The sequence below is a fragment of the Camelus bactrianus genome, chromosome 3 (genome assembly GCF_048773025.1).
Source record: "Camelus bactrianus isolate YW-2024 breed Bactrian camel chromosome 3, ASM4877302v1, whole genome shotgun sequence".
In the NCBI taxonomy this organism is placed as follows: Eukaryota; Metazoa; Chordata; class Mammalia; order Artiodactyla; family Camelidae; genus Camelus; species Camelus bactrianus.
Window position 1 is genome coordinate 100523085 of NC_133541.1, and position 26943 is coordinate 100550027.

Genomic DNA, 26943 nt, shown 5'->3' on the forward strand with positions numbered 1-26943 from the left:
GATGCTTTCAGACTGGTCTCTGCTCCAAGGCTGGACCTGGAGTTCTCCCCAACTATGAGGAAGGGACTTTGCCTTATTCCTACAATCTGTGTGCTGCCACCCATTCCTCAAAAACTGAGTTTAAGTTTCTCAATATAAAGCCTGAAAATACTCCACCACAAGATCTTCTATGTAATGAAGCCTCTTGGCTTGAAAGTACCAGTGATGACAATGCCCAAATGACTTCTAATTCAGTCAATTTGCATCAGGTGAGTTACTTCAAAACCCTTTCTTCCCATAAGTATAATTAGGTTTCAATTCATTATTTTTGAGACCAAAAAGTATACAGGCTAGCTATGGCCTAATTTTTGTGTCTCCTTAATTTTTCTGGGCATAAAATGGGTTGGGGGTGTTAGAAATTGGTTGCTTATGTGTATTGCATTTGTTCTTTCACGGAATGTTGCTTAGTATGGTCTTGAAATTTTTGTTAATTCTGAACAATATATCCTGAAATGTTTAAATACATTAATATCTCACATTATCATTGTAAGATATATTATCTGTATATACTTAAGCACAAATCCAGACAATTAAGTGGTTAAACTATAACATAATTTTAACTATGTTTTATATATAATATAAATACAAAAATTCTTTTCACTGTAGCCTAAATATTTTCACTTACTTTGCATCTTTTTAAAAGTATACACAAATATTGGCTAAATTAGGGCAGTTACTAATCCATATGTTAATAAAAATAGGTAATGAGCTCAAGTGGTAGAGCACATGCTTAGCATACAGTAGATCCTGGGTTCAATCCCCAGTACCTCCTTTAAAAAAATAAATAACTAAACCTAATTAACTCCCCTTAAAAATAAATAAAAGTGCAATACATAAAAAATAATAAAATAAAAATCTAATAAAAATAGGTAATGAGGTCTAAAAATGACAGCTGTTGTAACCTAGTGGTAAATTGGTTCCAAATAGGCTTGTAGTTGTTGATGCCCTTATTTAAAATGAGACAAATATAAATGATGGTGTAGTGTGGATTTCAAGATTGGCAGAAAAGTGTAAAATTATTTGTGTTCTCTTAAGGCCTTAAGAGATGTCACAAAAATAAGTGACATTCCATGTAACAGATAAAAATTTTCAGAATAAGCTATTTTATTCTTCCAAATGCTTCTCATTCTTGGGGAGAGAAATATTGAGTGTTATCTATGCATATTTAGCAGAAATAAGATCCTATGTATGATGATTTACATAGGATGGTGCAGTATTAAGTTAGGACTCTAAGCGTCGCTGTTCACTAACCCCGGGTAAGGAAAGCAATGAGAACTCAAGTTATATCCTCCAAGCACAAAGCAAATCAGACAGGACAGCTCTGCAGCTGCGCAGAAATTCTGCCCTAGAGCGTTTCGCGTCTGGTCTCTGCTTGTTTATGGACCTTGACCTCCAATTCTGAGAAGCCCCAAATTGATGCGAACCTGTTCCACCTTACTCATAATCTCAGGGAAGTCCGGAACGAGCCAGCAATGGCGGCTCTGCAAAGGCACCGGCACCACGGCGGGTTAGTCCTCCTCTTCCTGCTCCTGAGGACCCTATGGGGGGCCGGGGCCGGGCCGATCCGTTACTCCATTCCTGAGGAGCTGGACAAAGGCTCCTTCGTGGGCAACATCGCCAAGGATCTCGGGCTGGAGCTCCGGGAACTGGCAGGGCGCGGAGTCCGCGTCGTCTCCAGAGGTAGGACACAGCTTTTCGCTCTGAACATGCAAAGCGGCAACTTGATCACCGCGGGCAGGATAGACCGGGAGGAGCTCTGCGCGCAGAGCGTGCCCTGTCTGGTGAGTTTTAACATCCTCGTTGAGGATAAATTGAATCTTTATCCCGTAGAAGTGGAAATAGTGGACATTAATGACAATGCACCCCGATTCTTACGGGAAGAATTGGAAGTGAAAATTATCGAAAACGCAGCCCTATCCTCTCGGTTTCCACTAATGGAGGTCTTTGACCCGGATGTGGGAGTGAACTCTCTCCAGGGCTTCAAGCTTAGCGGGAACAGTCATTTCTCAGTGGATGTGCGAAGCAAAGACGATGGGCTCAAATACCCTGAGCTGGTGCTGGAGGGGGCCCTGGATCGGGAGGGAGAGGCCATTCACCACCTGGTCCTTACTGCCATCGATGGTGGTGACCCTGTCCTCTCAGGTGTGGCTCGAATTCTGGTAACTGTCCTAGATGCAAATGACAATGCTCCGGTGTTTACTCAGCCTGTGTACCGTGTGAGTGTTCCTGAAAACCTGCCAGTAGGTACAACAGTGTTATCGGTAAATGCCACGGACCAGGATGAAGGAGTCCATGCAGAAGTAACATATTCTTTTGTGAGGATAGCAGAAAAGATCTCAAAGACTTTCTGCTTGAATGTTTTCACTGGAGAAATATCAACTTCTGCAAATCTAGACTATGAGGACTCTAGCTTTTATGAGCTGGATGTTGAAGCCCGGGATCGGCCAGGTCTACTAGACAGAGCAAAAGTTTTAGTAACTATCTTGGATGTGAATGACAATGTGCCAGAAGTGGTAGTTACATCTGGAAGCAGATCAGTTGCTGAAAATACACCTCCAGGAACAGTGATCGCTCTTTTTCAAGTATACGATCGAGACTCTGGGCTGAATGGCCTGGTAACGTGTTCTATCCCAAGAAGTCTGCCATTTGAACTGGAAAAATCCATAGACAATTATTATCAATTAGTGACCAATACAGTTCTAGATCGAGAGCAAGTGTCCTTGTACAACATCACTGTGACAGCCACAGACAAAGGAATGCCGCCCCTGTCTACAGAAACTCTCATCTCCCTAAACGTGGCAGACACCAATGACAACCCACCTGCCTTCCTCCACTCCTCCTACTCTGTCTACATCCCTGAAAACAACGCCAGAGGGGCCTCCATCTTCTCCATAACTGCACATGACCCTGACAGCCATGAGAATGCCCAGATCACATACTCTCTTTCTGAAGGCACCATCCAGGGGGTACCTATCTCTTCATACATCTCCATCAACTCTGACACCGGCATCCTATATGCATTGCACTCCTTCGACTATGAGCAGTTCCGTGACCTGCAATTGAGAGTGACTGCAAGTGACAGTGGGGACCCACCACTCAGCAGTAATGTGTCACTGAGCATATTCGTGCTGGACCAGAATGACAACACACCTGAGATTCTGTATCCCACCTTCCCCACTGACGGTTCCACGGGGGTGGAGCTGGCACCTCGCTCTGCAGAGCCCGGCTACCTGGTGACCAAGGTGGTGGCGGTGGACAGAGACTCAGGCCAGAACGCCTGGCTGTCCTATCGCCTGCTCAAGGCCAGCGAGCCAGGGCTCTTCGCGGTGGGGCTGCACACGGGCGAGGTGCGCACAGCGCGGGCCCTGCTGGACAGAGATGCGCTCAAGCAGAGCCTGGTGGTGGCAGTGCAGGACCATGGGCAGCCCCCTCTCTCTGCCACTGTCACGCTCACGGTGGCCGTGGCTGACAGCATCCCAGACGTCCTGGCTGACTTGGGCAGCCTGGAAGTCCCACAGGACTCTGATGCTTCAGGCCTCACGCTGTACCTGGTGGTGGCGGTGGCCGCGGTCTCCTGCGTCTTCCTGGTCTTTGTCATCATGCTGCTGGCGCTCAGGCTGAGGCGCTGGCACACGTCGCGCGTGCTGCAGGCTTCAGGAGGCGGACTGGCGGGCGTACCCGCCTCTCAGTTCGTGGGCGTGGACGGGGTGCGGGCTTTCCTGCAGACCTATTCCCACGAGGTGTCGCTCACCGCGGACTCGCGGAAGAGTCACGTGATCTTCCCGCAGCCCAACTACGCGGACACGCTCATCAGCCAGGAGAGCTGTGGGAAAAGCGAGCCTCTTTTGATTCAGGAAGATTCAGATTTTTATAAAGAGCAAGATTCCCTTGTTCAGGTGAGGTTATTACTTTTTATTTATTTTATTTGAATGGGAAAAATTAAATTTATCTTTGATTAGTCCTTAGTTTTATTAGTCTTTCAGTTAATCATATAGTTTGGGGGAGGTTTTTCTTTTATATCAGTAGAAGTCTATTAAATCTTAGTTTTCTCGAATTTCTCTCTCTCACACACACACAAACACAGAGACACAAATCTTAATAAGGTATGCCCTGAATTTCCTTTGCTTTTCTTCTCTTAGCAAAGTTCTTTGTGCCTTTGGCTATGTACATCTCACTTCTTAGGTTTTTTTTTTTTTCTCTATTATGTGACATAGAGATTCTTTATTTTTCTAATGTGAAAAAATGGATCACAGCCTGTGTTTAAAAAAAATAATCAAGATCTTGGTTTTTTCCCAGTGTTAACTTATAGCAAATGTTTTCTAAAATGATGGAATCTAGGGGAGATATTCCCTCTTCACTACTTAGGAATCAAAAATTATTTTTATAAAAGATAAGAGTAACTGATGTGTGTACTAGGAAACAACTGATCTTTGATTTTAGAAGGCTTCAGTAATATTCCTGGAACTATCTTTTTGGACCAGTCGCAATATCTATAGTTTTCAATTTAAATTTAAGTTAAAACAACTTGTCTTATCTACCTCACACAAACTCTGGGAAAATAAAATAATTCCATTAAAAAATTTTTTTTCAAACTATAAAGCAGTATAGTGAGCAAGTATTTGCTGACATCACCATTATAATTTTGGATTGTTAATAAATATATGTAAGCACCTGGTGCTGTATGCCTACTACAGTATTTTCTGCAATCTCTGTGTTTGATAGGATTTTTAAATGCGCTAATTAGGGTCCACTTACAAGATATATCTATAAAAATAGAGAACTAGTGAATGGGAGAATAAAGGATTAATAGTGTTCAAATAAGAATTTAAATAACTCAGTGTATTTAACCTAGATAAAATAGAGCCTTTGTCATGTAGGAATTCTATTCAAATATTCAACAAAAGGAGGGTTGTCATTTAAAAGCATGATTACTCTATTTCATCATGGCCCAAAGATGTGAATGAACCTATGGCTTCATGTATAGGAAAAAAACGAAGTTTTGAGTCGTTAAAGTTGTTCTAACAGAAAATGGATTGTCTAGGAGCTGGGAGATTCTATTACTGGTGCTTTGCAAAAGTAAGTGGATGGCCCTGGGATTAACGGAATAAAGGAGATAATATAATTTGATGAGTTGTTGAACTTCATGATACCCAAAGTATTTTCCAATCCTGAGTTTAGGATTCTGTTATTGGTAATACAATGGACTTGCCACTTGTTCATCTAAATTTGGTATGCATGTGTAAAATAGACAATTCAGAAGATACCTTGAAAATGAATGAGAACCTCCTTCGTAATTTGAATTTGTCAGTATGGGTAAACAAATATAATATTGAGTAGATGTCTTTAAGTTAACTGCTAATGGTAATTAATGCGTGTTTTTCCTAAATCAATATTGTGGTATTTACATTTCAGCAATTATTTTAGAATTATTTATTTCAAAATTCCAAATGTATATGACTAGCCAAGAGATTCCAATCATACACATTTCGAATATAATTTGTTTGGACATTTGTGATATAATTCTTTGATGGTTTAATCAGAATTTAATAGTAAATATTTTAAAGAACTTGAATCTTGAGTATTAGTTGTGGGAGTTAGATGGTCTCATATGCAAATATTAAGATTTGTTTCATACACTCTTAAGAGTATAAATGTTATTTCAGTATATCACCCATACTGGATGATTTAAACTAATCTTGTACCTCCATTGCTAAAAGCAAAACTCATTAACTGGTTTTCATGGATGGTAGATTGGTTTATATTATTTCTTTTTCTGCTCACTAACTGGGATACTAGGCTGGCTTATTTTATTCTCTTATCTGAGTTACCCGTGAGCATTTCATTTAAACAAATAAAATATTTTACTGACAGAAAAACTGTTAGATTCTACTCTCACAATAGTTATTCATTCATGTGGACTGACCAAGTGTTAACTCTGGCAGTCATGGAACTTGCTAAGTTGTAACTGAGGCTTATTCACTTACATGCCCTACAGATCATTGTTAATAAGACAGGCAGTCTGAGATTTTGAGCATATACTAATTTGAAAGCACTGGGAAAAAATCTACCAAATTATTGAGGCTATTTTATCAACTGTGAAAACCACCCATTCTGATCAAACATTTGGGTTGGGGGTCAGAGGGCAAGGCGTAAATCTCAGAGAGAATCACTGGGGGAAAAACCTACATCTTTGCCTGGGAATGAAAACCTAAACAGAACTCCAAACAAGTGGTTCTTCAATAGAAAAAAGGTTCCATACAGAAAGGAGAGAAGATAAATAACTCACTGATGGGAAGTCTAATAGATTTTCCATATACTTTTTTATACAAGTAAACAAATCAAAGTCAAGATTCTTCCTAATAACTCAATCAATAATAACATACTCACTTTAAACATACAACATTATTTCAATTTTATACAGTAGTTTTGTGTTATATTTAAACATATCTGTTGGTCTAGTAGAGATCTTTAGTATTTAACTTTGTGTTGTAGAGTAACTTAGAAAACTTGATTATCTCCTTTATCTAGATCTTACTTATTTAACTCCAAAGAAGGTACCCAGAAGTACTAAGTTAATTAAGACTTTTTAAAAACAGTAGAATAAGAGACAAATGTGAGATGACACTATGAAGTATAAGGTAGAAAAAAAATCATGACATTGGGAGCCATAACATATGGACGTGAAAGTGTTATTTGAAAATGTCTGCAAATACTTATGATCTTTAATGACCATGTACTTTGCTTATATTAACAAGAAATTCAAGGTTGCTACTAAACAAATAGTTTTAAATTCCTGTTTATGTAATTAATCTGCAATACTCATATTGGTTCCTTTGAACCAAAAAAAAGTTCTTTTATCTACTTGGTGAAAGCATATATGACATGAATTATTTTGATAGATTGAAACGGCATTTCATTCAAAGTATTTCCTATGTTTTGAAGTAATGCCATCAGAGAGCGGAAATAGATTACTTAGAAATTTCTCACCAACTAAGCTAAACATTTTCAGTGTTACTTCTAATTCTTCCTCTTGGTGCTGCTAGCTACTCCCCGGGCTTAAAACAATTTACAAAGCAAGGCTATTTCTTGCCAGGTCTTCATTTCAGAACAGGTCACTCTCTTCTGCAGCTATGTGGAAGGAACTTTGTTTTCTTTCTACCAGCTGAAGGTAACCTCAGATCCATCAACAACTGAGTTTTGCTTCATTAAAATCAGTGGAGCAGTGAGTACCTCTAAGGATCTTCTCAGGACAGTCCTGCATGTATGCTCAAAGGCTGTTTAGAGACCTATCTTTTCTCAGTTATTCTGGAATAGGGTAGGACGATTATTCAAATTGCATAATGAAAAGATGCCATCAAGCCAACACCTATTTCCTTATGAATCCACAGCCAGTAGAATCTCTGCAAATTTCTGCCATCTGTACAAAATGAGTTGCTTCTGTAGCTGATTGCTGCTGCTTGGCTTCTCATTTCATTTCTAATGGCACTTTTGGAGCGTAGAGCATCAGTGAAGGCAAATAATGATTCCCTGGTTTCTTCTTAGAAGACTGGGAGTGAGGGTGTTTGTATTCCTACATCGATTCTACTATTATATAGTCAAGGTTAAAGCAATTCTCTCTCATTTTAAAAATCATTCAAATGAAGACATTGGACTAAACAATCTCTAAGGTTCCTTTCAATAAAAAGCTTTATTAAATTACCTTTCTATATATTAAAGAAATTTTTGACTCTCCGCCTTACCTTGTGGTGTCTAGAACATAGTATATGTTCAATATTATTGAAGTAATTTAAATTTATTATATACTGATATAAACAGCTTCTATATAACATCTTATGTATACACACATCTTTTAAAAATAAATCATACTTCACTGATGAGCGATGTGGAGGGTAGGGGAGTATATATGTGTGGGTGGGGAGGGCTATGTGTGAACCTCTGTGTTTTCTGATCAATTCTTCCGTGAACCTGAAACCACTCTAAAAAAATCAAGTCTACTAATTAAAAAAAGAAAGAAGAAATCATATTGTTATTTACCTGCAATAACTGATTTTTATCTATGTGCAATAAAGTGTGAGGCAATGTCTAAGAATCATTTCAAAGTTGCAATGCAAAGCAGATAATTTTTTAAAATTATCTGGGATTAATAAACACCCATCCATGAATGTTGTTGCATTAATTCACACTTTATTAAAATTCATTTTTAAATAATATCAGAGATGTATGAATTGAAGAAATATAAATGGGAGAACTTTGAAGGATAAAACAACTTTCTGAAGAATCAATTATTTTGATTCAATATGGTGCAGTAGCTTAGTAAGGACTCTGAGCGCCGCTGTTCACCAACCGGGGGAAAAGTGGTTCCAAGATCCGCTGAGCTTGTACAGCACAAAGAAACGCCAGATTGAGACAAACTCTGTTTCAAGCTGCACTAAGCTCGGGCCTCTATAGTATTGGATTCTGGGTTCCTTTTCCAAACACAGAGCGCTCCACGCAGATATACCGGCATCCAGAAGCACAACAAGAGCTGGTCCAGTGTCTAAAGATCAGCAGGGCAAGAATGGCGGCTCGGCAGAGGGGCGGAGATTACAGAGGATTCATCCTTCTCTCCATCCTCCTGGGGACCCAGAGGGAAGTCTTTGCAGGACGTATTCTCTACTCCGTGCTGGAGGAGACAGACACGGGTTCTTTTGTGGGTAATATCGCCAAGGATCTGGGACTGGAGCCCCAGGAGCTGACGGAGCGCGGAGTCCGTATCGTCTCCAGAGGTAGGACGCAGCTCTTTGCTCTGAGCCCGAGAAGCGGCAGCTTAGTCACCGCGGGCAGGATAGACCGGGAGGAGCTCTGCGCACAGACTGCGCAGTGTCTGGTGAACTTTAACATCCTGATGGAAGATAAAATGAATCTTTACCCTATAGAAGTGGAAATAATGGATGTTAATGACAACACTCCTACATTCTTGACAGAAGAAATGAATGTAAAAATAATGGAGAATACAGCTCCTGGGGTGCGGTTTCCCTTAATAGAGGCTAGGGATCTGGATGTGGGCACAAACTCCCTCCAGAGCTACCATCTCAACCCCAGTCATCACTTCTCTCTTGTTGTGCAAACTGGAGACGATGGAACTAAATATCCGGAATTAGTGCTGGAGCGTGTGCTGGACCGGGAGGAAGTGGCAGCTCACCACCTCCTCCTCACAGCCACAGACGGCGGTGACCCACCACGATCTGGAACTGCCCGCGTCCAAGTAACAGTGGTAGATGTAAATGATCATGCGCCAGTCTTCTCTTTGCCCCAGTATGAAGTAACTGTCCCTGAGAACGTGCCAGTGGGCACAAAATTACTCACGGTAAACGCTATAGACCTGGATGAGGGAGTCAATGGGGAAGTGATGTATTCTTTTAGGAAAATAACTCCAAAAATTCTACAGATATTCCAGCTGAATTCCCACACAGGAGAATTGTCAACTGCAGAAGGCCTAGATTATGAAGAATCCGGCTACTATGAAATGGAAGTTCAAGCTCAGGACGGTCCTGGTAGTACGACAAGGGCTAAAGTATTGATCACAGTTTTAGATGTGAATGACAATGCCCCAGAAGTGACTGTAACATCTGTAAGTAGCCCAATCCCTGAAGACACACCTCCTGGAACAGTAGTTGCTCTTTTCTACCTTCAAGACAGAGATTCTGGGAGGAATGGCCAAGTGACCTGCACTATTTCAGAAAATCTACCTTTTAAATTAGAAAGATCAATAGACAATTATTACAGATTGGTGACAGCAAAAAAACTAGACTGGGAAAAATTCTCTGTGTATAACATCACACTGAAAGCCACAGATAGTGGAACACCACCCTTATCCATGGAAATTCACATCTCCATGAGTGTGGCAGATACCAATGACAACCCACCTGCCTTCCTCCACTCCTCCTACTCTGTCTACATCCCTGAAAACAACGCCAGAGGGGCCTCCATCTTCTCTGTGACTGCACACGACCCTGACAGCGATGAGAATGCCCGTGTCACGTACTCCCTGTCTGAGGACACCATCCAGGGGGTACCTATCTCTTCATACATCTCCATCAACTCTGACACCGGCATCCTATATGCATTGCACTCCTTCGACTATGAGCAGTTCCGTGACCTGCAATTGAGAGTGACTGCAAGTGACAGTGGGGACCCACCACTCAGCAGTAATGTGTCACTGAGCATATTCGTGCTGGACCAGAATGACAACACACCTGAGATTCTGTATCCCACCTTCCCCACTGACGGTTCCACGGGGGTGGAGCTGGCACCTCGCTCTGCAGAGCCCGGCTACCTGGTGACCAAGGTGGTGGCGGTGGACAGAGACTCAGGCCAGAACGCCTGGCTGTCCTACCGCCTGCTCAAGGCCAGCGAGCCAGGGCTCTTCGCGGTGGGGCTGCACACGGGCGAGGTGCGCACAGCGCGGGCCCTGCTGGACAGAGATGCGCTCAAGCAGAGCCTGGTGGTGGCAGTGCAGGACCATGGGCAGCCCCCTCTCTCTGCCACTGTCACGCTCACGGTGGCCGTGGCTGACAGCATCCCAGACGTCCTGGCTGACTTGGGCAGCCTGGAAGTCCCACAGGACTCTGATGCTTCAGGCCTCACGCTGTACCTGGTGGTGGCGGTGGCCGCGGTCTCCTGTGTCTTCCTGGCCTTTGTCATCATGCTGCTGGCGCTCAGGCTGAGGCGCTGGCACACGTCGCGCGTGCTGCAGGCTTCAGGAGGCGGACTGGCGGGCGTACCCGCCTCTCAGTTTGTGGGCGTGGACGGGGTGCGGGCTTTCCTGCAGACCTATTCCCACGAGGTGTCGCTCACCGCGGACTCGCGGAAGAGTCACGTGATCTTCCCGCAGCCCAACTACGCGGACACGCTCATCAGCCAGGAGAGCTGTGGGAAAAAGGATCCCTTGTTAACATCCGTAGATTTTCAGGAATATAAGGATGGAACCCAAAATATTCAGGTGAGTTCAGGCATTCATTTATCTTTACATCCTCGAAGAATTATATTTTGTGCAAATGTCTTTGTTTTGCGAAATAAGTGATTTGAAAATGGGCTAAAAAAAAACCTATCGCGTGGTAAGGCAAGATTAATGGTTTATTTCAGTCGTGATTCTTTAACATGGAACACTTACTGACATAGGTTTTGGTATCATATTCATTCATAGTGAAAGTGTATGGACAAGATCATGAATAGTGGATTATCCCATTTTTGTACCTTCTACTTATGTTCCACACAGTGTTCTTAATTCATATATTTTATAAATGAGAATGAATTGTTATGTGTTTTTCACTGCACGAGGTGAGCAAGAGGTGGCCTTCTCAGGATTCTCTTTAGATCAGATCTATAGAAGGTTCTTTAAGTTTTTTTTTTTTTTTTTTTTTTTTGCTGTGCCCCTGCTTCTGATTCCATGTATGTCCACTTGGTGGCCTTGAAATTCTCAGTGGCTCTTGACCTATTTAAACCAAAATAATCTATTAACATCAGTTTCTGGTAGATTAGATTGATGCCTAAAGAATGAAATGTGTCTGTGTGTAGCTTCACTGAGATCTTTTATCAATGACAGACATGGAGTCTAATGCTGCACTAAAGGTCATTGTCCAAAACCAATAAAATATGACATCAAATACAATGTCATTTCTAGTGTTATAACTAACACTTATGAAATAGGCCATTGCATGTTTTTACCCCAAATTCCAATGTGCTGTTTTAGTGGGGCAGTCATATGAAGTGTGTATATTGGCTCTCCAAGTGGGAGATTTGGGATGCTGGCTTTGTGAAATAGCTATCTCATACACTACTAGTAGTGAAATTTACTTATTGGAGCTGCTGAATAATTCAGTTAGAAGTAATCCAATCAGGAGTTAACTACTTCTATACTTGTTGTATAACATTTTGAGTAAAACTTGATAATCAGTTGATTAGTATCACGAAGTAGTTGATCACAAGGTAACCTTGTTTACTGGGATCTTTTAAGTATTAATTAAAAGCATACTTTTCTAGCATCATGTTGTGTTAGGTGGTATTTTGCATATAAAGGTCTGTGCAATCATGTGGGGGTACATGTCATACCTTCTGCAGTGTTCAGATGTATAATACTTGGGGAGAGGACAGTGCTACTTACACTTTGTGAGGCAGAAATGTGGCTATCAGTTATTTTGAAAAAGAACCCCCTAACCAAATTTATTAAGTGCTTAAAAATATTTTTAAATAAAGGGAATACATCACTAAGCTCAGTGAACTATTGCAAATAAACTTTCTAGGGGCTATGTCCTTCAGCTGAGGTCATTATGGGATGTGGTAAGTACAGAAGTGGGAACAAATGCCTCAGTGCAGTAGACCATGGTTAGTGACTTTGTATTGCAAGGCAAAATATTATCCCCCTGGTAGTCTTGAAGATTCATGTTATACTTCTTACCTGGGAAAATAATTATGCGGTGTGAAGGAGGAGGATAGCTTCTTTTCAAAAAGGCTACATCATTTCCTTAAGTGAGATCATGGAAATGAAAATCAACTAATGTTACTATAAAGAAATCACGAAAATTATTTTGGAAGAAGAGAAGTGTTTGGAGGTAAGTATAAATTGTGCCCTTTTAAAAGGTATAATTTCAGCATTCCTGATGCTCACTGAAAAACTGAAATGAATTAGCATGGAAGGGCAGAAAAGTAAAGAAAAATAAGGGAAAGGGGACAAGGAAAGATGGATAAAATTTTATCCATTATATTCCTTAGATCATTTAGGCTAAGTCTCTGTTATAGTTGACATTCCATTACGGTGCCGATTTTAAGATTGGGGAATAATTATATCAAGATATAGATGTTTATATATTAAGTCTACCTGATTTACCTAAAAACCTGGGAAGTTGGGGTAATGACTTTTCTAATAATACAAATTAAATATTATTAATTATACAGACATCTAAAAAAAGTTTGTTCAGCGGGCATACGATAATAATTATGGTAGCTGGTTAAACTGAAGCAGCAGGGGCTGCAGTTTCCTAGTGCGGACTCTGGGCGCCGCTGTTGGCCAAAGTGGAGAGCTCGGTGCTGGCCTCCTCGCGCAGCCGCAGCGCACTTTCCCCAGCTCAGACTCGCTAACATTGAGCCATTCCACCGCTTCCTCCTCTGGAAAGGAAGAAACCCTGCCTGACCCCCACGCCAGAAATAAAGCTGTTCGGAGCTCCGGACGACTGCAACACAGAGATTATCTGTAACCCGGCGTCTCCAGGCCGGTGAGCAAACTGAGGGGAGCAAGAGGGATGGGGAGCGGCGCTGGGGAGAGAAGCTGGGCTGAGAGGCGGCCAGTGCTGTTTCCCTTCCTACTGTCTTTGTTCTGCCTGGCGCTCTCTGAGCAGATCCGCTACAGGATTCCCGAGGAGATGCCCGAGGGGTCGGTGGTGGGGAACCTCGCCAAGGACCTGAGACTCAGTGTCCATGAGTTACCGACTCGGAAATTGCGCGTCAGTTCGGAGAAGCCTTACTTCACTGTGAGCGCAGAGAGCGGGGAGTTACTTGTGAGCAGCAGGCTAGACCGGGAGCAGATCTGCGGGAAGAAGCCAGCTTGTGCTCTGGAATTTGAGGCTGTCGCTGAAAATCCATTGAACTTTTATCACGTGAATGTGGAGATTGAGGATGTTAATGACCACACGCCAAAATTCACGCAAAGTTCCTTTGAGCTACAAATAAGTGAGTCTACAAAGCCCGGGGCACGATTTATCTTAGGATCTGCCCAGGATGCAGATATTGGTACCAACTCACTACAGAATTACCAGCTCAGCCCTGATGATCATTTCTCACTCATGATTAAAGAGAAATTAGATGGTAGTAAATACCCTGAGCTGGTACTGAAGATGCCTTTAGACCGAGAAGAGCAGAAGTCCTACCACTTGACCTTGACTGCCTTGGACTTTGGGGATCCACCTCTAAGCAGCACTGCACAGATACAGGTCCTAGTTACTGATGCCAACGATAACCCTCCAATGTTCAGCCAAGAACTATACAGGGTGGAGCTTCCAGAAAACGTGTTCCCAGGAACCACTGTGCTTCGAGTGATGGCCACAGACCAAGACGAGGGTGTCAATGCTGAGGTCACCTTCTCTTTCACTGAAGCAGCTCAGATTAGCCAGTTTGACCTGAATCCTAATACTGGGGAAATTATTGTTCTAAATACATTAGATTTTGAAGAAGTCAGAGAATATTCCATAGTTTTGGAAGCAAGGGACGGTGGAGGAATGATTGCCCAGTGTACTGTGGAGATAGAAATCCTAGACATAAATGACAATGTCCCAGAAGTAATATTCCAGTCTCTACCAGATCTTATTATGGAGGACACCAAGCTGGGAACACACATTGCTTTGCTCAAAATCCGTGACAAGGATTCCGGATACAATGGAGAAGTCATTTGTAAATTGGAAGGTAGCGTTCCATTTAAAATACTCACTTCTTCAAGAAACACGTATAAATTAGTGACAGATGGAGTTCTAGACCGTGAGCAGACCCCTGAGTATAACATCACCATCACAGCCACCGACAGAGGTAAGCCGCCCCTTTCCTCCAGCTCAAGCATCACCCTACACATCGGTGATGTAAACGACAACATGCCGGTTTTCGAACAGGCCTCCTACGTGGTCCATGTAGCAGAGAACAACCCTCCTGGAGCCTCCATCGCCCAAGTCAGCGCCTCTGACCCTGACCTGGGGCCCAACGGCCACGTCTCCTACTCCATCGTGGCCAGCGACCTGGAGCCGCGCGCGCTGTCGTCCTACGTGTCCGTGAGCGCGCAGAGCGGCGTGCTGTTCGCGCAGCGCGCCTTCGACCACGAGCAGCTGCGCGCCTTCGAGCTGACGCTGCAGGCCCGCGACCACGGCTCGCCCGCGCTCAGCGCCAACGTGAGCCTGCGCGTGCTGGTGGGCGACCGCAACGACAACGCGCCGCGGGTGCTGTACCCGGCGCTGGGGCCCGACGGCTCTGCGCTCTTCGACACGGTGCCGCGCGCCGCGCAGCCCGGCTACCTGGTCACCAAGGTGGTGGCGGTGGACGCCGACTCTGGGCACAACGCCTGGCTGTCCTACCACGTGCTGCAGGCCAGCGAGCCCGGGCTCTTCAGCCTGGGGCTGCGCACGGGCGAGGTGCGCACGGCGCGGGCCTTGGGCGACAGGGACGCGGCCCGCCAGCGCCTGCTGGTCGCAGTGCGCGATGGGGGACAGCCGCCCCTCTCGGCCACCGCCACGCTGCACCTGGTGTTCGCGGACAGCCTGCAGGAGGCGCTGCCAGATCTCAGCGACAATCCTACACCTTCTGACCCTCAAGGTGAACTGCAGTTTTACCTGGTGGTGGCCTTGGCCTTGATCTCAGTGTTGTTTCTCCTCGCGGTGATTCTGGCAGTTGCCTTACACCTGCGACGCTCCTCCAGCCCCGCTTCCTGGGGCTGCTTTCATCCTGGTCTCTGTGTCAAGTCTGGACCTGTGGTTCCCCCCAACTACAGTGAAGGAACTTTACCTTATTCCTACAATCTGTGCGTTGCCCACACTGGAAAGACCGAATTTAATTTTCTGAAATGCAATGAGCAGTTGAGTTCAGGACAAGACATCCTTTGTGGTGATTCACCTGGGGCCTTATTTCCACTTTGTAATTCCAGTGAGTCAGCCTCCCATCAGGTGAGTTTCCTGTAAGTATAACCTTCTTATGGTCTAGACAGTGCTCCATATTCACAGGAAAATAAGGGCGTATCTCTGTTTTATTGTGCTTTTCTATATTGCACATCACAGATATTTCTTTCTTTTTTTTTTTTTTTTTTTGCACATTGAAGGTTTGTGGCAAGCCTGAGTCAAGCAAGTCTATTGGCATCATTTGTCCAACAGTATTTACTTACTTTATGTCTCTGTGTCATACTTTAGTAAATCTCAAAATATTTCAAACTTTTTCATTATTATTAATTTGTTACCATGATCTACAGTGATTTTTGCTCTTGCTATTGCAAAAAGATTATGTTCAAAACTCACTGAAGTTTCTGATGAAGGCTGGCATTTTTTAGCAATGAAGTATTTTTAACTAAGGTGTGTACTTTTTTTAAGACAATGCTTTTGCACACTTACTTGACTACAGTAATGTAAACAGAACTTCTACGTGCACTGGGAAACAAAAAAAATTGTGACTTGTTTTATTGCGCTTATCTCTTTATTGTATTGGTCTGGAACTGAACTCTAAATATCTCCAAAGTATGCCTGTAAACAATTTTTAGATCTAATGTCTTAAGAATGTTGTAGGCAGTCAAAAAGCTGTCATACCATTCTTCAAGGGAGGTTGAAGTCAGAGCAATTATGTGTCTGTTAGTGATGTCTTACCAGGCTTAGATTTACAAAGCAGTGAGGCTGTTGTTTTGTCTACAAGGGAAATGTCGGGCAATGTTATAGTGGCCCCATTAAAGCTAATGAGATTTTTCCCTAAATTTTTCTTCTTACTGCTTAATATATGATGACTTTTTTCAGCTTAGACACACTGTAAATGTAAAAGTAGGCAGTCATATAAATAAATCTTTAAAGACAAATTTAAGCTAAAATTAGATTTTTCTCTTAATTGATTTAACTGCTGTGGTTTTCATACTAATCTGATATTTTGTTTCTTAAATTTACTTCTCTTTGGTTTCAAAGCCTCCAGAATAAGGTTCTTAACCTGGATTTCTATGTAGGTGGATCCATTGTAATTGTATTCATTGTACTCCTGTCTGCATGCGCTCATGTAAAATCATTTTACTTACCAGTAGGCTCACTATGCTCATCAGGAGATTAAAGTTGTTCTCCTTACTTGCAGTATAGGTTTTTCAGGATTAATCTGTATCGATGCTCATTCTATATGCTCCTCCATCAAAGAAAAGATAATGTTTTGGCCTCTGTTGCTCCTCTCACACACACTGTGCCTATATAATTTTTGAGCTGTCTATTTTGCAGCCCTAAAATCATATAGCTAGAGTCTTATATTCATTCTAGTATCTCTAGGAGAAAGATGGAGTCTGGAATTCTTCAAATTTTAGACAAAATTGCCAGTCTTATGTGCATACAAGTACATACACAAGAGGGTAATACATTGTATCAGGCTTTTGCTAGATTCCCCTTAGCAGTTGCTTCAGTTAATGGCCACTTTACAAACTGCTGAAGAAAAGAGACATTCATTCTTGCATTGGCATTTTTTGACTCCTTGGTGATAAGTATGTTTTTCTTACTTCTGTGGTTCTTTTGATCAAAGTGCTAACTAAGGAAAAATTAACTTTATAATATATGTCTACCTTTAGAAGTGAACTGAATTTGCTTTAAAAAGTAATCATCTCTCATTGGTGCAAATTTGCTCTTCATTGTATATTCATTTATATTTTTCAAGTATTTTCTATTGAAATAGAAAAGTTTCACAATATTAAATTGAAAACATTATTAACGTGTAATTAAAGTGGTATTTAAAAAAGAAAATTAAAAGGCAACAACCCTACAGAAAGCTTACTATACAGATTGATTGGTTTAAACCAAATAAAACAACTGTGTCCATCATCTCCAATAGGTGGCTTTTAGTCTAAAAATGAATTAATTTCCAGTGGTGATTGAAGTTTTTACTTATTTGATAATAGATATTGAAGATATTAACAATAAATCTTAGAGCATAATAAGAGATAAAAATTATTTTAAAAGAGTAAATATATTCCAGAAATGTGAGTAATTTAATATGACACTAACCCCCAAATCTGATTATTTAATAATACTTTGTAAGACTTTAACCCCTCTTTATCCCACACTTCCTGGCAGTTACTTTTAAAATATGAATTCAGTGATAAATTATTCCAAACAAACTATAAAAAAGCAACTAGTAATTTTTTTCTAGTAATCTAGCATACAGTATTACAAATCTAAGTAAGTGCAGTAACTGCCTAGGACTCTAAGCGCCGCTGTTCACCTACTTGAAGATAAACGTAACCAAACGCCACCCGGATACTCTGGACTTCCACCTCACAAAGACCCACAGAGCAACAAACCAGCTACAGGGCTGCGGCAAAATTCCGTCTCTAAGTCTGGAATACTCCAGCTCTCCGTAAGACGATCTTCATAGCTGCAGCAACAAGGTAAACGAGACACATATGCCCAGTGAAGATTCTGAGTGGATTCCTTAGCGAAACAACAATGGCCGCTCGAAAGAATTACCGAGGATGCAGCGGGCTGGTGCTGCTGTGCGCGCTCCTGGGCAATCTGGGGGAGATGGGGAGAGGACAGATCCACTACTCTGTGCCGGAAGAGAGCGACAAAGGATCCTTCGTGGGTGATATCTCTAAGGACCTGGGGCTGGAGTCACAAGAGTTGACGAAGCACGGAGTCCGCATCGTCTCCAGAGGTAGGACGCAGCTCTTTGCTTTGAATGCGCGAAGCGGCAGCTTGGTCACCGCGGGCAGGATAGACCGGGAGGAGCTCTGCGCGCAGAGTGCACCGTGTCTTGTAAATCTTAACATCCTGGTTGAGGATAAAGGGACACTTTGGGGGATAGAAATAGAAATCACTGATATCAACGATAATAACCCGAAATTCCAGGTTGAAAATCTAGAAGTAAAAGTTAACGAAATCGCTGCTCCTGGAACACGTTATCCACTTCCAGAGGCTGTTGACCCAGATGTGGGCTTGAATTCCCTACAGAACTACCAGCTCAGCTCCAATCACCACTTCTCCCTGGACGTGCAAACTGGAGACGACGGAACTATAAACCCAGAACTGGTGCTGGAGCGCGCCCTGGACCGCGAGGAGGAGGCTGCTCACCACCTGGTCCTAATCGCCTCTGACGGCGGCAAACCGCCTCGCTCCAGCACAGTGCACATCCAAGTGACAGTGTTGGATACAAACGACAATGCCCCGGTTTTTGCTCAGCCGATCTACCGAGTGAAAGTCCCAGAGAACGTGCCACCGGGCACCCTGCTGCTTACTGTAAGTGCTAGCGACCCAGATGAGGGAACCAATGGAGAAGTGGCTTATAAATTCTGGAAAATTAGTGAAAAACAATCTCCATTATTCCAGCTTAATGAGGATACTGGTGAAATATCAACAGCAAAGAGTTTAGATTATGAAGAATGTGCATTTTATGAAATGGAAATACAGGCTGAAGATGTGGGGGCACTTCTGGGGCGGACCAAAGTACTCATTTCAGTGGAAGATGTCAATGACAATAGACCCGAAGTGACCATTACATCTTTGTTTAGCCCTGTCTTGGAAAATACTCTTCCTGGAACAATAATTGCCTTCTTGAGTGTGCATGACCGAGACTCTGGGAAGAATGGTCAAGTTGTCTGTTACACACCTGATCATTTGCCTTTTCAATTAGAAAAATCAATAGATAATTATTATAGATTGGTGACATGCAAATATTTGGACCGAGAAAAGTTCTCTATGTACAATATCACAGTGATGGCCTCAGATCTAGGAACCCCACCTCTGTCTACTGAAACTCATATTGCCCTGCATGTGGCAGACATCAACGACAATCCACCCACTTTCCCTCATGCCTCCTACTCAGCCTATATCCCAGAGAACAACCCCAGAGGTGCCTCCATCTTCTCTGTGACTGCCCATGACCCTGACAATGGCAACAACGCCCAGGTCACTTACTCTCTGACCAAAGACACCATCATGGGGGCGCCTCTCTCTTCTTATGTCTCCATCAACTCTGACACTGGTGTCCTGTATGCACTTCGCTCCTTTGACTATGAACAGATCCGAGACTTGCAGCTCCTGGTGACAGCCAGTGACAGTGGGGACCCTCCACTTAGCAGCAATGTGTCACTGAGCCTGTTCATATTGGACCAGAATGACAATGCACCAGATATCCTGTACCCTGTGCTTCCCACTGATGGCTCCACAGGTGTGGAGTTGGCACCCCGCTCTGCCGAACCAGGCTACCTGGTGACCAAGGTGGTGGCGGTGGACAGAGACTCAGGACAGAACGCCTGGCTGTCCTACCGCCTGCTCAAGGCCAGCGAGCCAGGGCTCTTCGCGGTGGGGCTGCACACGGGCGAGGTGCGCACAGCGCGGGCCCTGCTGGACAGAGATGCGCTCAAGCAGAGCCTGGTGGTGGCGGTGCAGGACCATGGGCAGCCCCCTCTCTCAGCCACTGTCTTGCTCACCATAGCTGTGGCTGACAGCATCCCAGATGTCCTTGCTGACCTGGGTAGCATCAGGACCCCAGCCAACTCTGATGATGCAGACCTCACCCTGTACCTGGTGGTGGCGGTGGCTGTAGTTTCCTGCATCTTTCTTGCCTTTGTCATTGTACTGCTGGCTCTCAGACTGTGGCGGTGGCACAAGTCAAGTCTGCTCCAAGCTTCAAGCAGTGAGTTAGCAGGCCTCCCAGCCTCAGGCTTTGTGGGTGTGGAGGGAGTACAGGCTTTCCTGAAGACCTATTCCCATGAGGTCTCCCTTACCTCTGATTCGCGGAGTCATGTGATCTTCCCGCAGCCCAACTATGCGGACACGCTCATCAGCCAAGAGAGCTGTGAGAAAAATGATTCCTTGTTAACTTCCCTACATTTTCATGAAAGTAGGGATGAAGCTGCTTCTGTTAAGGTGAGTTCAGTTCTTTGTTTGCATTTATTTCTTAGAGGAATTATGTTTCTTATAAATTTTAATTTGTGTTTTGAAACACATGTTGTGAAAAAGTTTAAAATAATTTTTAAGGTTTACCACAAAGTTTTGGGTTTATTTTACTGATACTATAAAATTGAGCTCTAATCGTCATAGTTTGTTTCATCTGCTTTCCAAAGGCTTAGACAAGATCCTTTAAATATGAGCTGTTAACCTCTTAAAGCCTTCCATATTTTACTCTAATTATCACTTATCACTTATTCTCTTAAGAAATATTTGCCCAACCACATACAGTAAGTTTGTTTTATATATAGGAATATATACATGTGTGTATAGAAAATATATATAAACATATGTTTGTGTGTACATATATGTATATATAAATTACAACTTACAAAAATTGAGGCTTCTAAACTTTAGTATTAATTTAGTAAAAGTAAAATACGTCAGCATTTTAAAGATTTTTAGGATTGCATGTAAAACTAGGCTTTTGAAGATTTCTTTACTTTAAACCTCTTTTCTGAGCCCTCTGTTTGGATTGGTACCCTCCAAAGCTTTAATACTTCTTACATTTCAAAACATGAACATTTTTAAAGGGTAGATCATAGTGGTAGGTAAGACTGGGCCCTAAATGTTGTTTGTGTGTCAGTGATCACTCAGAGCTCATACCAGTGCAGACATGGAATCTAAAGCCTAAAATGGCCATTCCCCACCCCAATTCAAATTTGAAATAAAGTGCCATTTTAAATTGTTCACGGTGGTTTTTGCGAAGTGCAGATGAATATGTTTCATTAGAATTCTGATTAGCTGTTTTGATTATACAGCCATGTGAAATGAGCTGTGTTCTCATGGTGAGAGTTTGAGAATGTTGGTTTTATAAACAGAAGTTACATGTGCACAAATTCTAAGCAAGCTGATCAATTCAATTTAAAACAATCCCACCTGGATTTCATGTTTTCTGTATTCCTTGTTATAGCATTTAAATAAAGCTAACCCCTGAGTTGTCATCAGATGAAAGTGGAAAACACAATAAATCATTTGCTAATAATAAAAGGCCATATCCCAGGGATTGTGCTGTGTTCCTTCCTATTTTGCATACATAATGGATAGGAGTTAACTTCACAGCTTCTGTAATGTTTGGGTGCACATTCATTTGAGGGGATGACTATATTATTGACACTTTGCAAATTTAAAAACTAAAAAATTTACCCTGAATGAAAAAACCCTTACTCTTGCTCAAAACATTCACTAATTATGAAAAACAAAAAGTTTTAAACAAATGGAACAAAATTAGAACAAATGTCACTATATTCAGTAAATTTATGTAAATAAATAAACTTACGATAAGCTCAGTTCCTCCAATTCTGAAGTCACTGCTTAGTTCAGTATAACATAGGTACGTAGATAAGGAAGTAAATAATTCTACTGGAATATCCCTTTCTGACTTTGTATTGGAGAATAGATAAATATTTCCCTAATAAATTTTAAGAATGAACTTACGTATGATACTGGGTATGACATAAGTCAGTTAATTTTGAGATATGGAGTAGGGGGTACAGTAAATAATCTCCTGGCTACATCATAGGGACAGTTTTTTGGAATGAATACTTCTTGAGGTACTCAGAAGAGTAAAAATTATTTTTGTAAAGAGTGTTCAGATTATCAGGAGGAGATGTTTGAGGATTGGTACAAAATTACACAACTTTATGAAATAATTTTCAACAACATTAATGTTCTCTAATATATGTGATAGGAAACAGTGTTAATTATGTGGAAACGTTGGGGGGTAAACATAGGAATCATTGAAAGATTTCTAATTGTTCATATATCATAGCTAATAAACAGAAGTGATTTGTGAAGTTAGTAGACAATAAACTCTCTGAGGGCAAGACCTGTGCCTTATTGCTATATGGCCAGTGAAAAGGCCAGGACTTAGCAGGAGGCAAAAGTTCAATGTATGTTTGTAAAATGGTGAGATGACCAATATCTGTAGGTTTATATACAAACCCAACATGATATTTCTAACAACTTGAAAACAAGAGAAAGATACCTTAAAGAAGTATTTCCAATTTAAGATATTAAATGTATAAACATAAAAGCATGGCCTGTTCAGTTAAACACAGTTACAATTGTTGTAGCTGGTTAAACTGAAGCAGCAGGGGCTGCAGTTTCCTAGTGCGGACTCTGGGCGCCGCTGTTGGCCAAAGTGGAGAGCTCGGTGCTGGCCTCCTCGCGCAGCCGCAGCGCACTTTCCCCAGCTCAGACTCGCTAACATTGAGCCATTCCACCGCTTCCTCCTCTGGAAAGGAAGAAACCCTGCCTGACCCCCACGCCAGAAATAAAGCTGTTCGGAGCTCCGGACGACTGCAACACAGAGATTATCTGTAACCCGGCGTCTCCAGGCCGGTGAGCAAACTGAGGGGAGCAAGAGGGATGGGGAGCGGCGCTGGGGAGAGAAGCTGGGCTGAGAGGCGGCCAGTGCTGTTTCCCTTCCTACTGTCTTTGTTCTGCCTGGCGCTCTCTGAGCAGATCCGCTACAGGATTCCCGAGGAGATGCCCGAGGGGTCGGTGGTGGGGAACCTCGCCAAGGACCTGAGACTCAGTGTCCATGAGTTACCGACTCGGAAATTGCGCGTCAGTTCGGAGAAGCCTTACTTCACTGTGAGCGCAGAGAGCGGGGAGTTACTTGTGAGCAGCAGGCTAGACCGGGAGCAGATCTGCGGGAAGAAGCCAGCTTGTGCTCTGGAATTTGAGGCTGTCGCTGAAAATCCATTGAACTTTTATCACGTGAATGTGGAGATTGAGGATGTTAATGACCACACGCCAAAATTCACGCAAAATTCCTTCGAGCTACAAATAAGTGAGTCTACGCCGCCAGGCGCTCGATTTATATTAGAAGTCGCGGAAGATGCAGATATTGGCTTAAACTCTCTGCAGACTTATAAACTTTCTCTTAGCCCTAGTTTCTCGTTGGTAAATAAGGAGAAACAAGATGGTAGTAAATACCCGGAACTGGCATTGGAGAAACCCTTAGACCGGGAACAACAGAGTTATCACCGTTTAGTCCTGACTGCCTCAGACGGTGGAGATCCACCCTTAAGCGGCACCACTGAGCTGCAGATCCAGGTCACTGATGCCAACGATAACCCCCCTGTATTCAGCCAGGACGTATACCGAGTCAGCCTTGGAGAAAACGTGCCCCCAGGCACCACCGTGCTGCAGGTGTCAGCCACCGACCAAGATGAGGGCATCAACTCGGAAATCACTTATTCCTTCTATCGGACCGGGCAAGTCTTCGGTCTGAATTCAAAGACCGGGGAAATTACAACTCTAAACTCACTGGATTTCGAAGAAATCAAGCAGTATTCTATCGTGGTAGAAGGGAGGGATGGTGGAGGACTGGTTGCACAATGTACAGTTGAAATTAGCATTCAAGATGAAAATGACAACAGACCAGATGTTACATTTCATTCTCTAGTCGAAATGATTCTGGAAAACGCATTGCCAGGAACACTAATTGCGTTGATCAAAGTACATGACCGAGATTCCGGGGAGAACGGGGAGGTTAATTGTCGATTAGAGGGTGAAGTCCCTTTTCAGATAATCTCTTCGTCCAAAAATTCATATAAACTGGTAACCGATGGAACCCTGGACAGAGAGCAGACCCCGGAGTACAATGTCACCATCACAGCCACCGACAGGGGCAAATCGCCCCTCTTTACAAGCAGAACTGTCACCTTGCATATTACTGACGTCAACGACAACCCTCCGGTTTTCCACCAGGCCTCCTACGTGGTCCATGTAGCAGAGAACAACCCTCCTGGAGCCTCCATCGCCCAAGTCAGCGCCTCTGACCCTGACCTGGGGCCCAACGGCCACGTCTCCTACTCCATCGTGGCCAGCGACCTGGAGCCGCGCGCGCTGTCGTCCTACGTGTCCGTGAGCGCGCAGAGCGGCGTGCTGTTCGCGCAGCGCGCCTTCGACCACGAGCAGCTGCGCGCCTTCGAGCTGACGCTGCAGGCCCGCGACCACGGCTCGCCCGCGCTCAGCGCCAACGTGAGCCTGCGCGTGCTGGTGGGCGACCGCAACGACAACGCGCCGCGGGTGCTGTACCCGGCGCTGGGGCCCGACGGCTCTGCGCTCTTCGACACGGTGCCGCGCGCCGCGCAGCCCGGCTACCTGGTCACCAAGGTGGTGGCGGTGGACGCCGACTCTGGGCACAACGCCTGGCTGTCCTACCACGTGCTGCAGGCCAGCGAGCCCGGGCTCTTCAGCCTGGGGCTGCGCACGGGCGAGGTGCGCACGGCGCGGGCCTTGGGCGACAGGGACGCGGCCCGCCAGCGCCTGCTGGTCGCAGTGCGCGATGGGGGACAGCCGCCCCTCTCGGCCACCGCCACGCTGCTCCTGGTGTTCGCGGACAGCCTGCAGGAGGCGCTGCCTGACCTCAGTGACCGCCCAGAGCCCTCTGACCCCCAAGGTGAGCTGCAATTCTACCTGGTGGTGGCCTTGGCCTTGATCTCCGTGCTCTTCCTCCTCGCAGTGACTCTGGCAATCGCCCTGCACCTTCGTCGCTCCTCCAGCTCTGCTTCCTGGGGCTGCTTTCATCCTGGTCTCTGTGTCAAGTCTGGACCTGTGGTTCCCCCCAACTACAGTGAAGGAACTTTACCTTATTCCTACAATCTGTGCGTTGCCCACACTGGAAAGACCGAGTTTAATTTTCTGAAATGCAAAGAGCAGTTGAGTTCAGGACAAGACATCCTTTGTGGTGATTCACCTGGGGCCTTATTTCCATTGTGTAATTCCAGTGAGTCGACTTCCCATCCTGAAACTCTAGTGGCGGTGAGTTCCATTTAAGTGTCTATTCCTTTTCATCATCTACAGAATTTTCCTTGTTCATATGAAAAAATATTAAATGTTCAAGTCTATTGAGTTGTCTTAGGGATATTATAGCTCATCAGAAAGCGGTATTTCCAATATTCAAGGGGAATGATGAATTGAGAATAGGTATGTAACATACAATAGAGTTATCTTACCCAATTCAGATTTAAGTATTGTACCAATTTCCTATCTCTTTTTTCTAATTTAATGAAATTTACCCAGTGATTGTCTCATTCATTATTTAACATATTTAAATATTTATTATATATAACTAAACCTAAAATTTAAAGTAGGCAATCATTTACTTCATTCTTCAAAGTAAATAAACTGCTACTAGGTATCTTCCTTCACTGATACCACTGGTACAGTTTCTATCCCTTTCTTATATTTATTCCTCATGTCTAGTTCCTTAAATCTACCTATTTGTGAGTCTTTGACTCCCTTAAAATTTTAAGAAAAAATCCTGTGTCTGTGGTGTGTGTGACAGAGGGAGACAGAGAGATTCAGTGATCTCATCAAAAAATCCAAGTCATCATCTAAGTTCCTTCTTGTTTTCTTGAACGCAAATCCTCTTCTTTTTTTATAGTTACTAGCAGGAGATACTTGATTTAAAAAAAAAAAGGAAATGCTATTGCCTCCATAACTTGCTCTCATTCTTGACCTATATTTCTTGAAGAAGAGGGGAAAGTCACTGCATTGTCTTATTATTTGGAGCCCTAAACATTTCCTCCTATATATATGAGGAAAGGAGAATTCTGAATTTTCCATTTTTAAGGCAAAAGCTATTAATTTCATGTACATACAAAGATGCCATTATGTAAGTATCAGTCTTTTGCTTGGCTTCTCTTAGGAACTGCTTCAGTAAATAGTTCCTTTACAAAGTGCTGAAAGAAATTTCTTATTGTGGTACTTTTTACTTTTTAGTGGTAATAATTTGCTATATATCTTGTGTTCTTTTCCCCAAATTATTACATAAGTTTAAGTGACTCATATAATAAGAAGTTTAAGATTACTCTAAAATTTCATACTTTCTTGATGGAAGAATTGAAATGGAAACTTTCTGTTCAGTATATGTTCATCTGAATCTTTCAAATGCCATGGCCTGTGTATGCACTTTGAATTCACATAAAAAACTAAATATAAAAAAACTGAATAGTATAAAAGTGTAACAGTGACAAGTAAGTAAATTAAGAAACACAATCTGTTTAAAACTTAGCAATATTAGGTAAGAAAGTATATTACTATTACCTAAATTTGTGTAAACAAAATCTTAAGGAAATCTTACTCCAGAACTTATACTATGGAATAAATTAACCTTATAAAATAGCTTCAAAGTGAATAATCTATTCATATATTCATTCAATATAGTTATGTAATATACATATATAAGCATATATATAAAATTAAG

The 26943-nt window shown here is 43.0% G+C and overlaps 1 protein-coding gene across 1 annotated transcript in view; it reads left to right on the plus strand.

Annotated features, from left to right (window-relative positions):
* Positions 1 to 284: 284 nt before the first annotated feature.
* LOC105065491 (protocadherin gamma-A7) overlaps positions 285 to 26943 on the plus strand; it is a 126611-nt gene continuing 99952 nt past the window's right edge. Inside the window, exons 1-3 of the mRNA XM_074355060.1 lie at positions 285 to 3935; positions 7168 to 7207; positions 8424 to 11020. Of these exons, the coding sequence (XP_074211161.1) occupies positions 1512 to 3935; positions 7168 to 7207; positions 8424 to 11020 (5061 nt within the window). The 5' untranslated portion in view covers positions 285 to 1511. The remainder of the gene's footprint in view (positions 3936 to 7167; positions 7208 to 8423; positions 11021 to 26943) is intronic.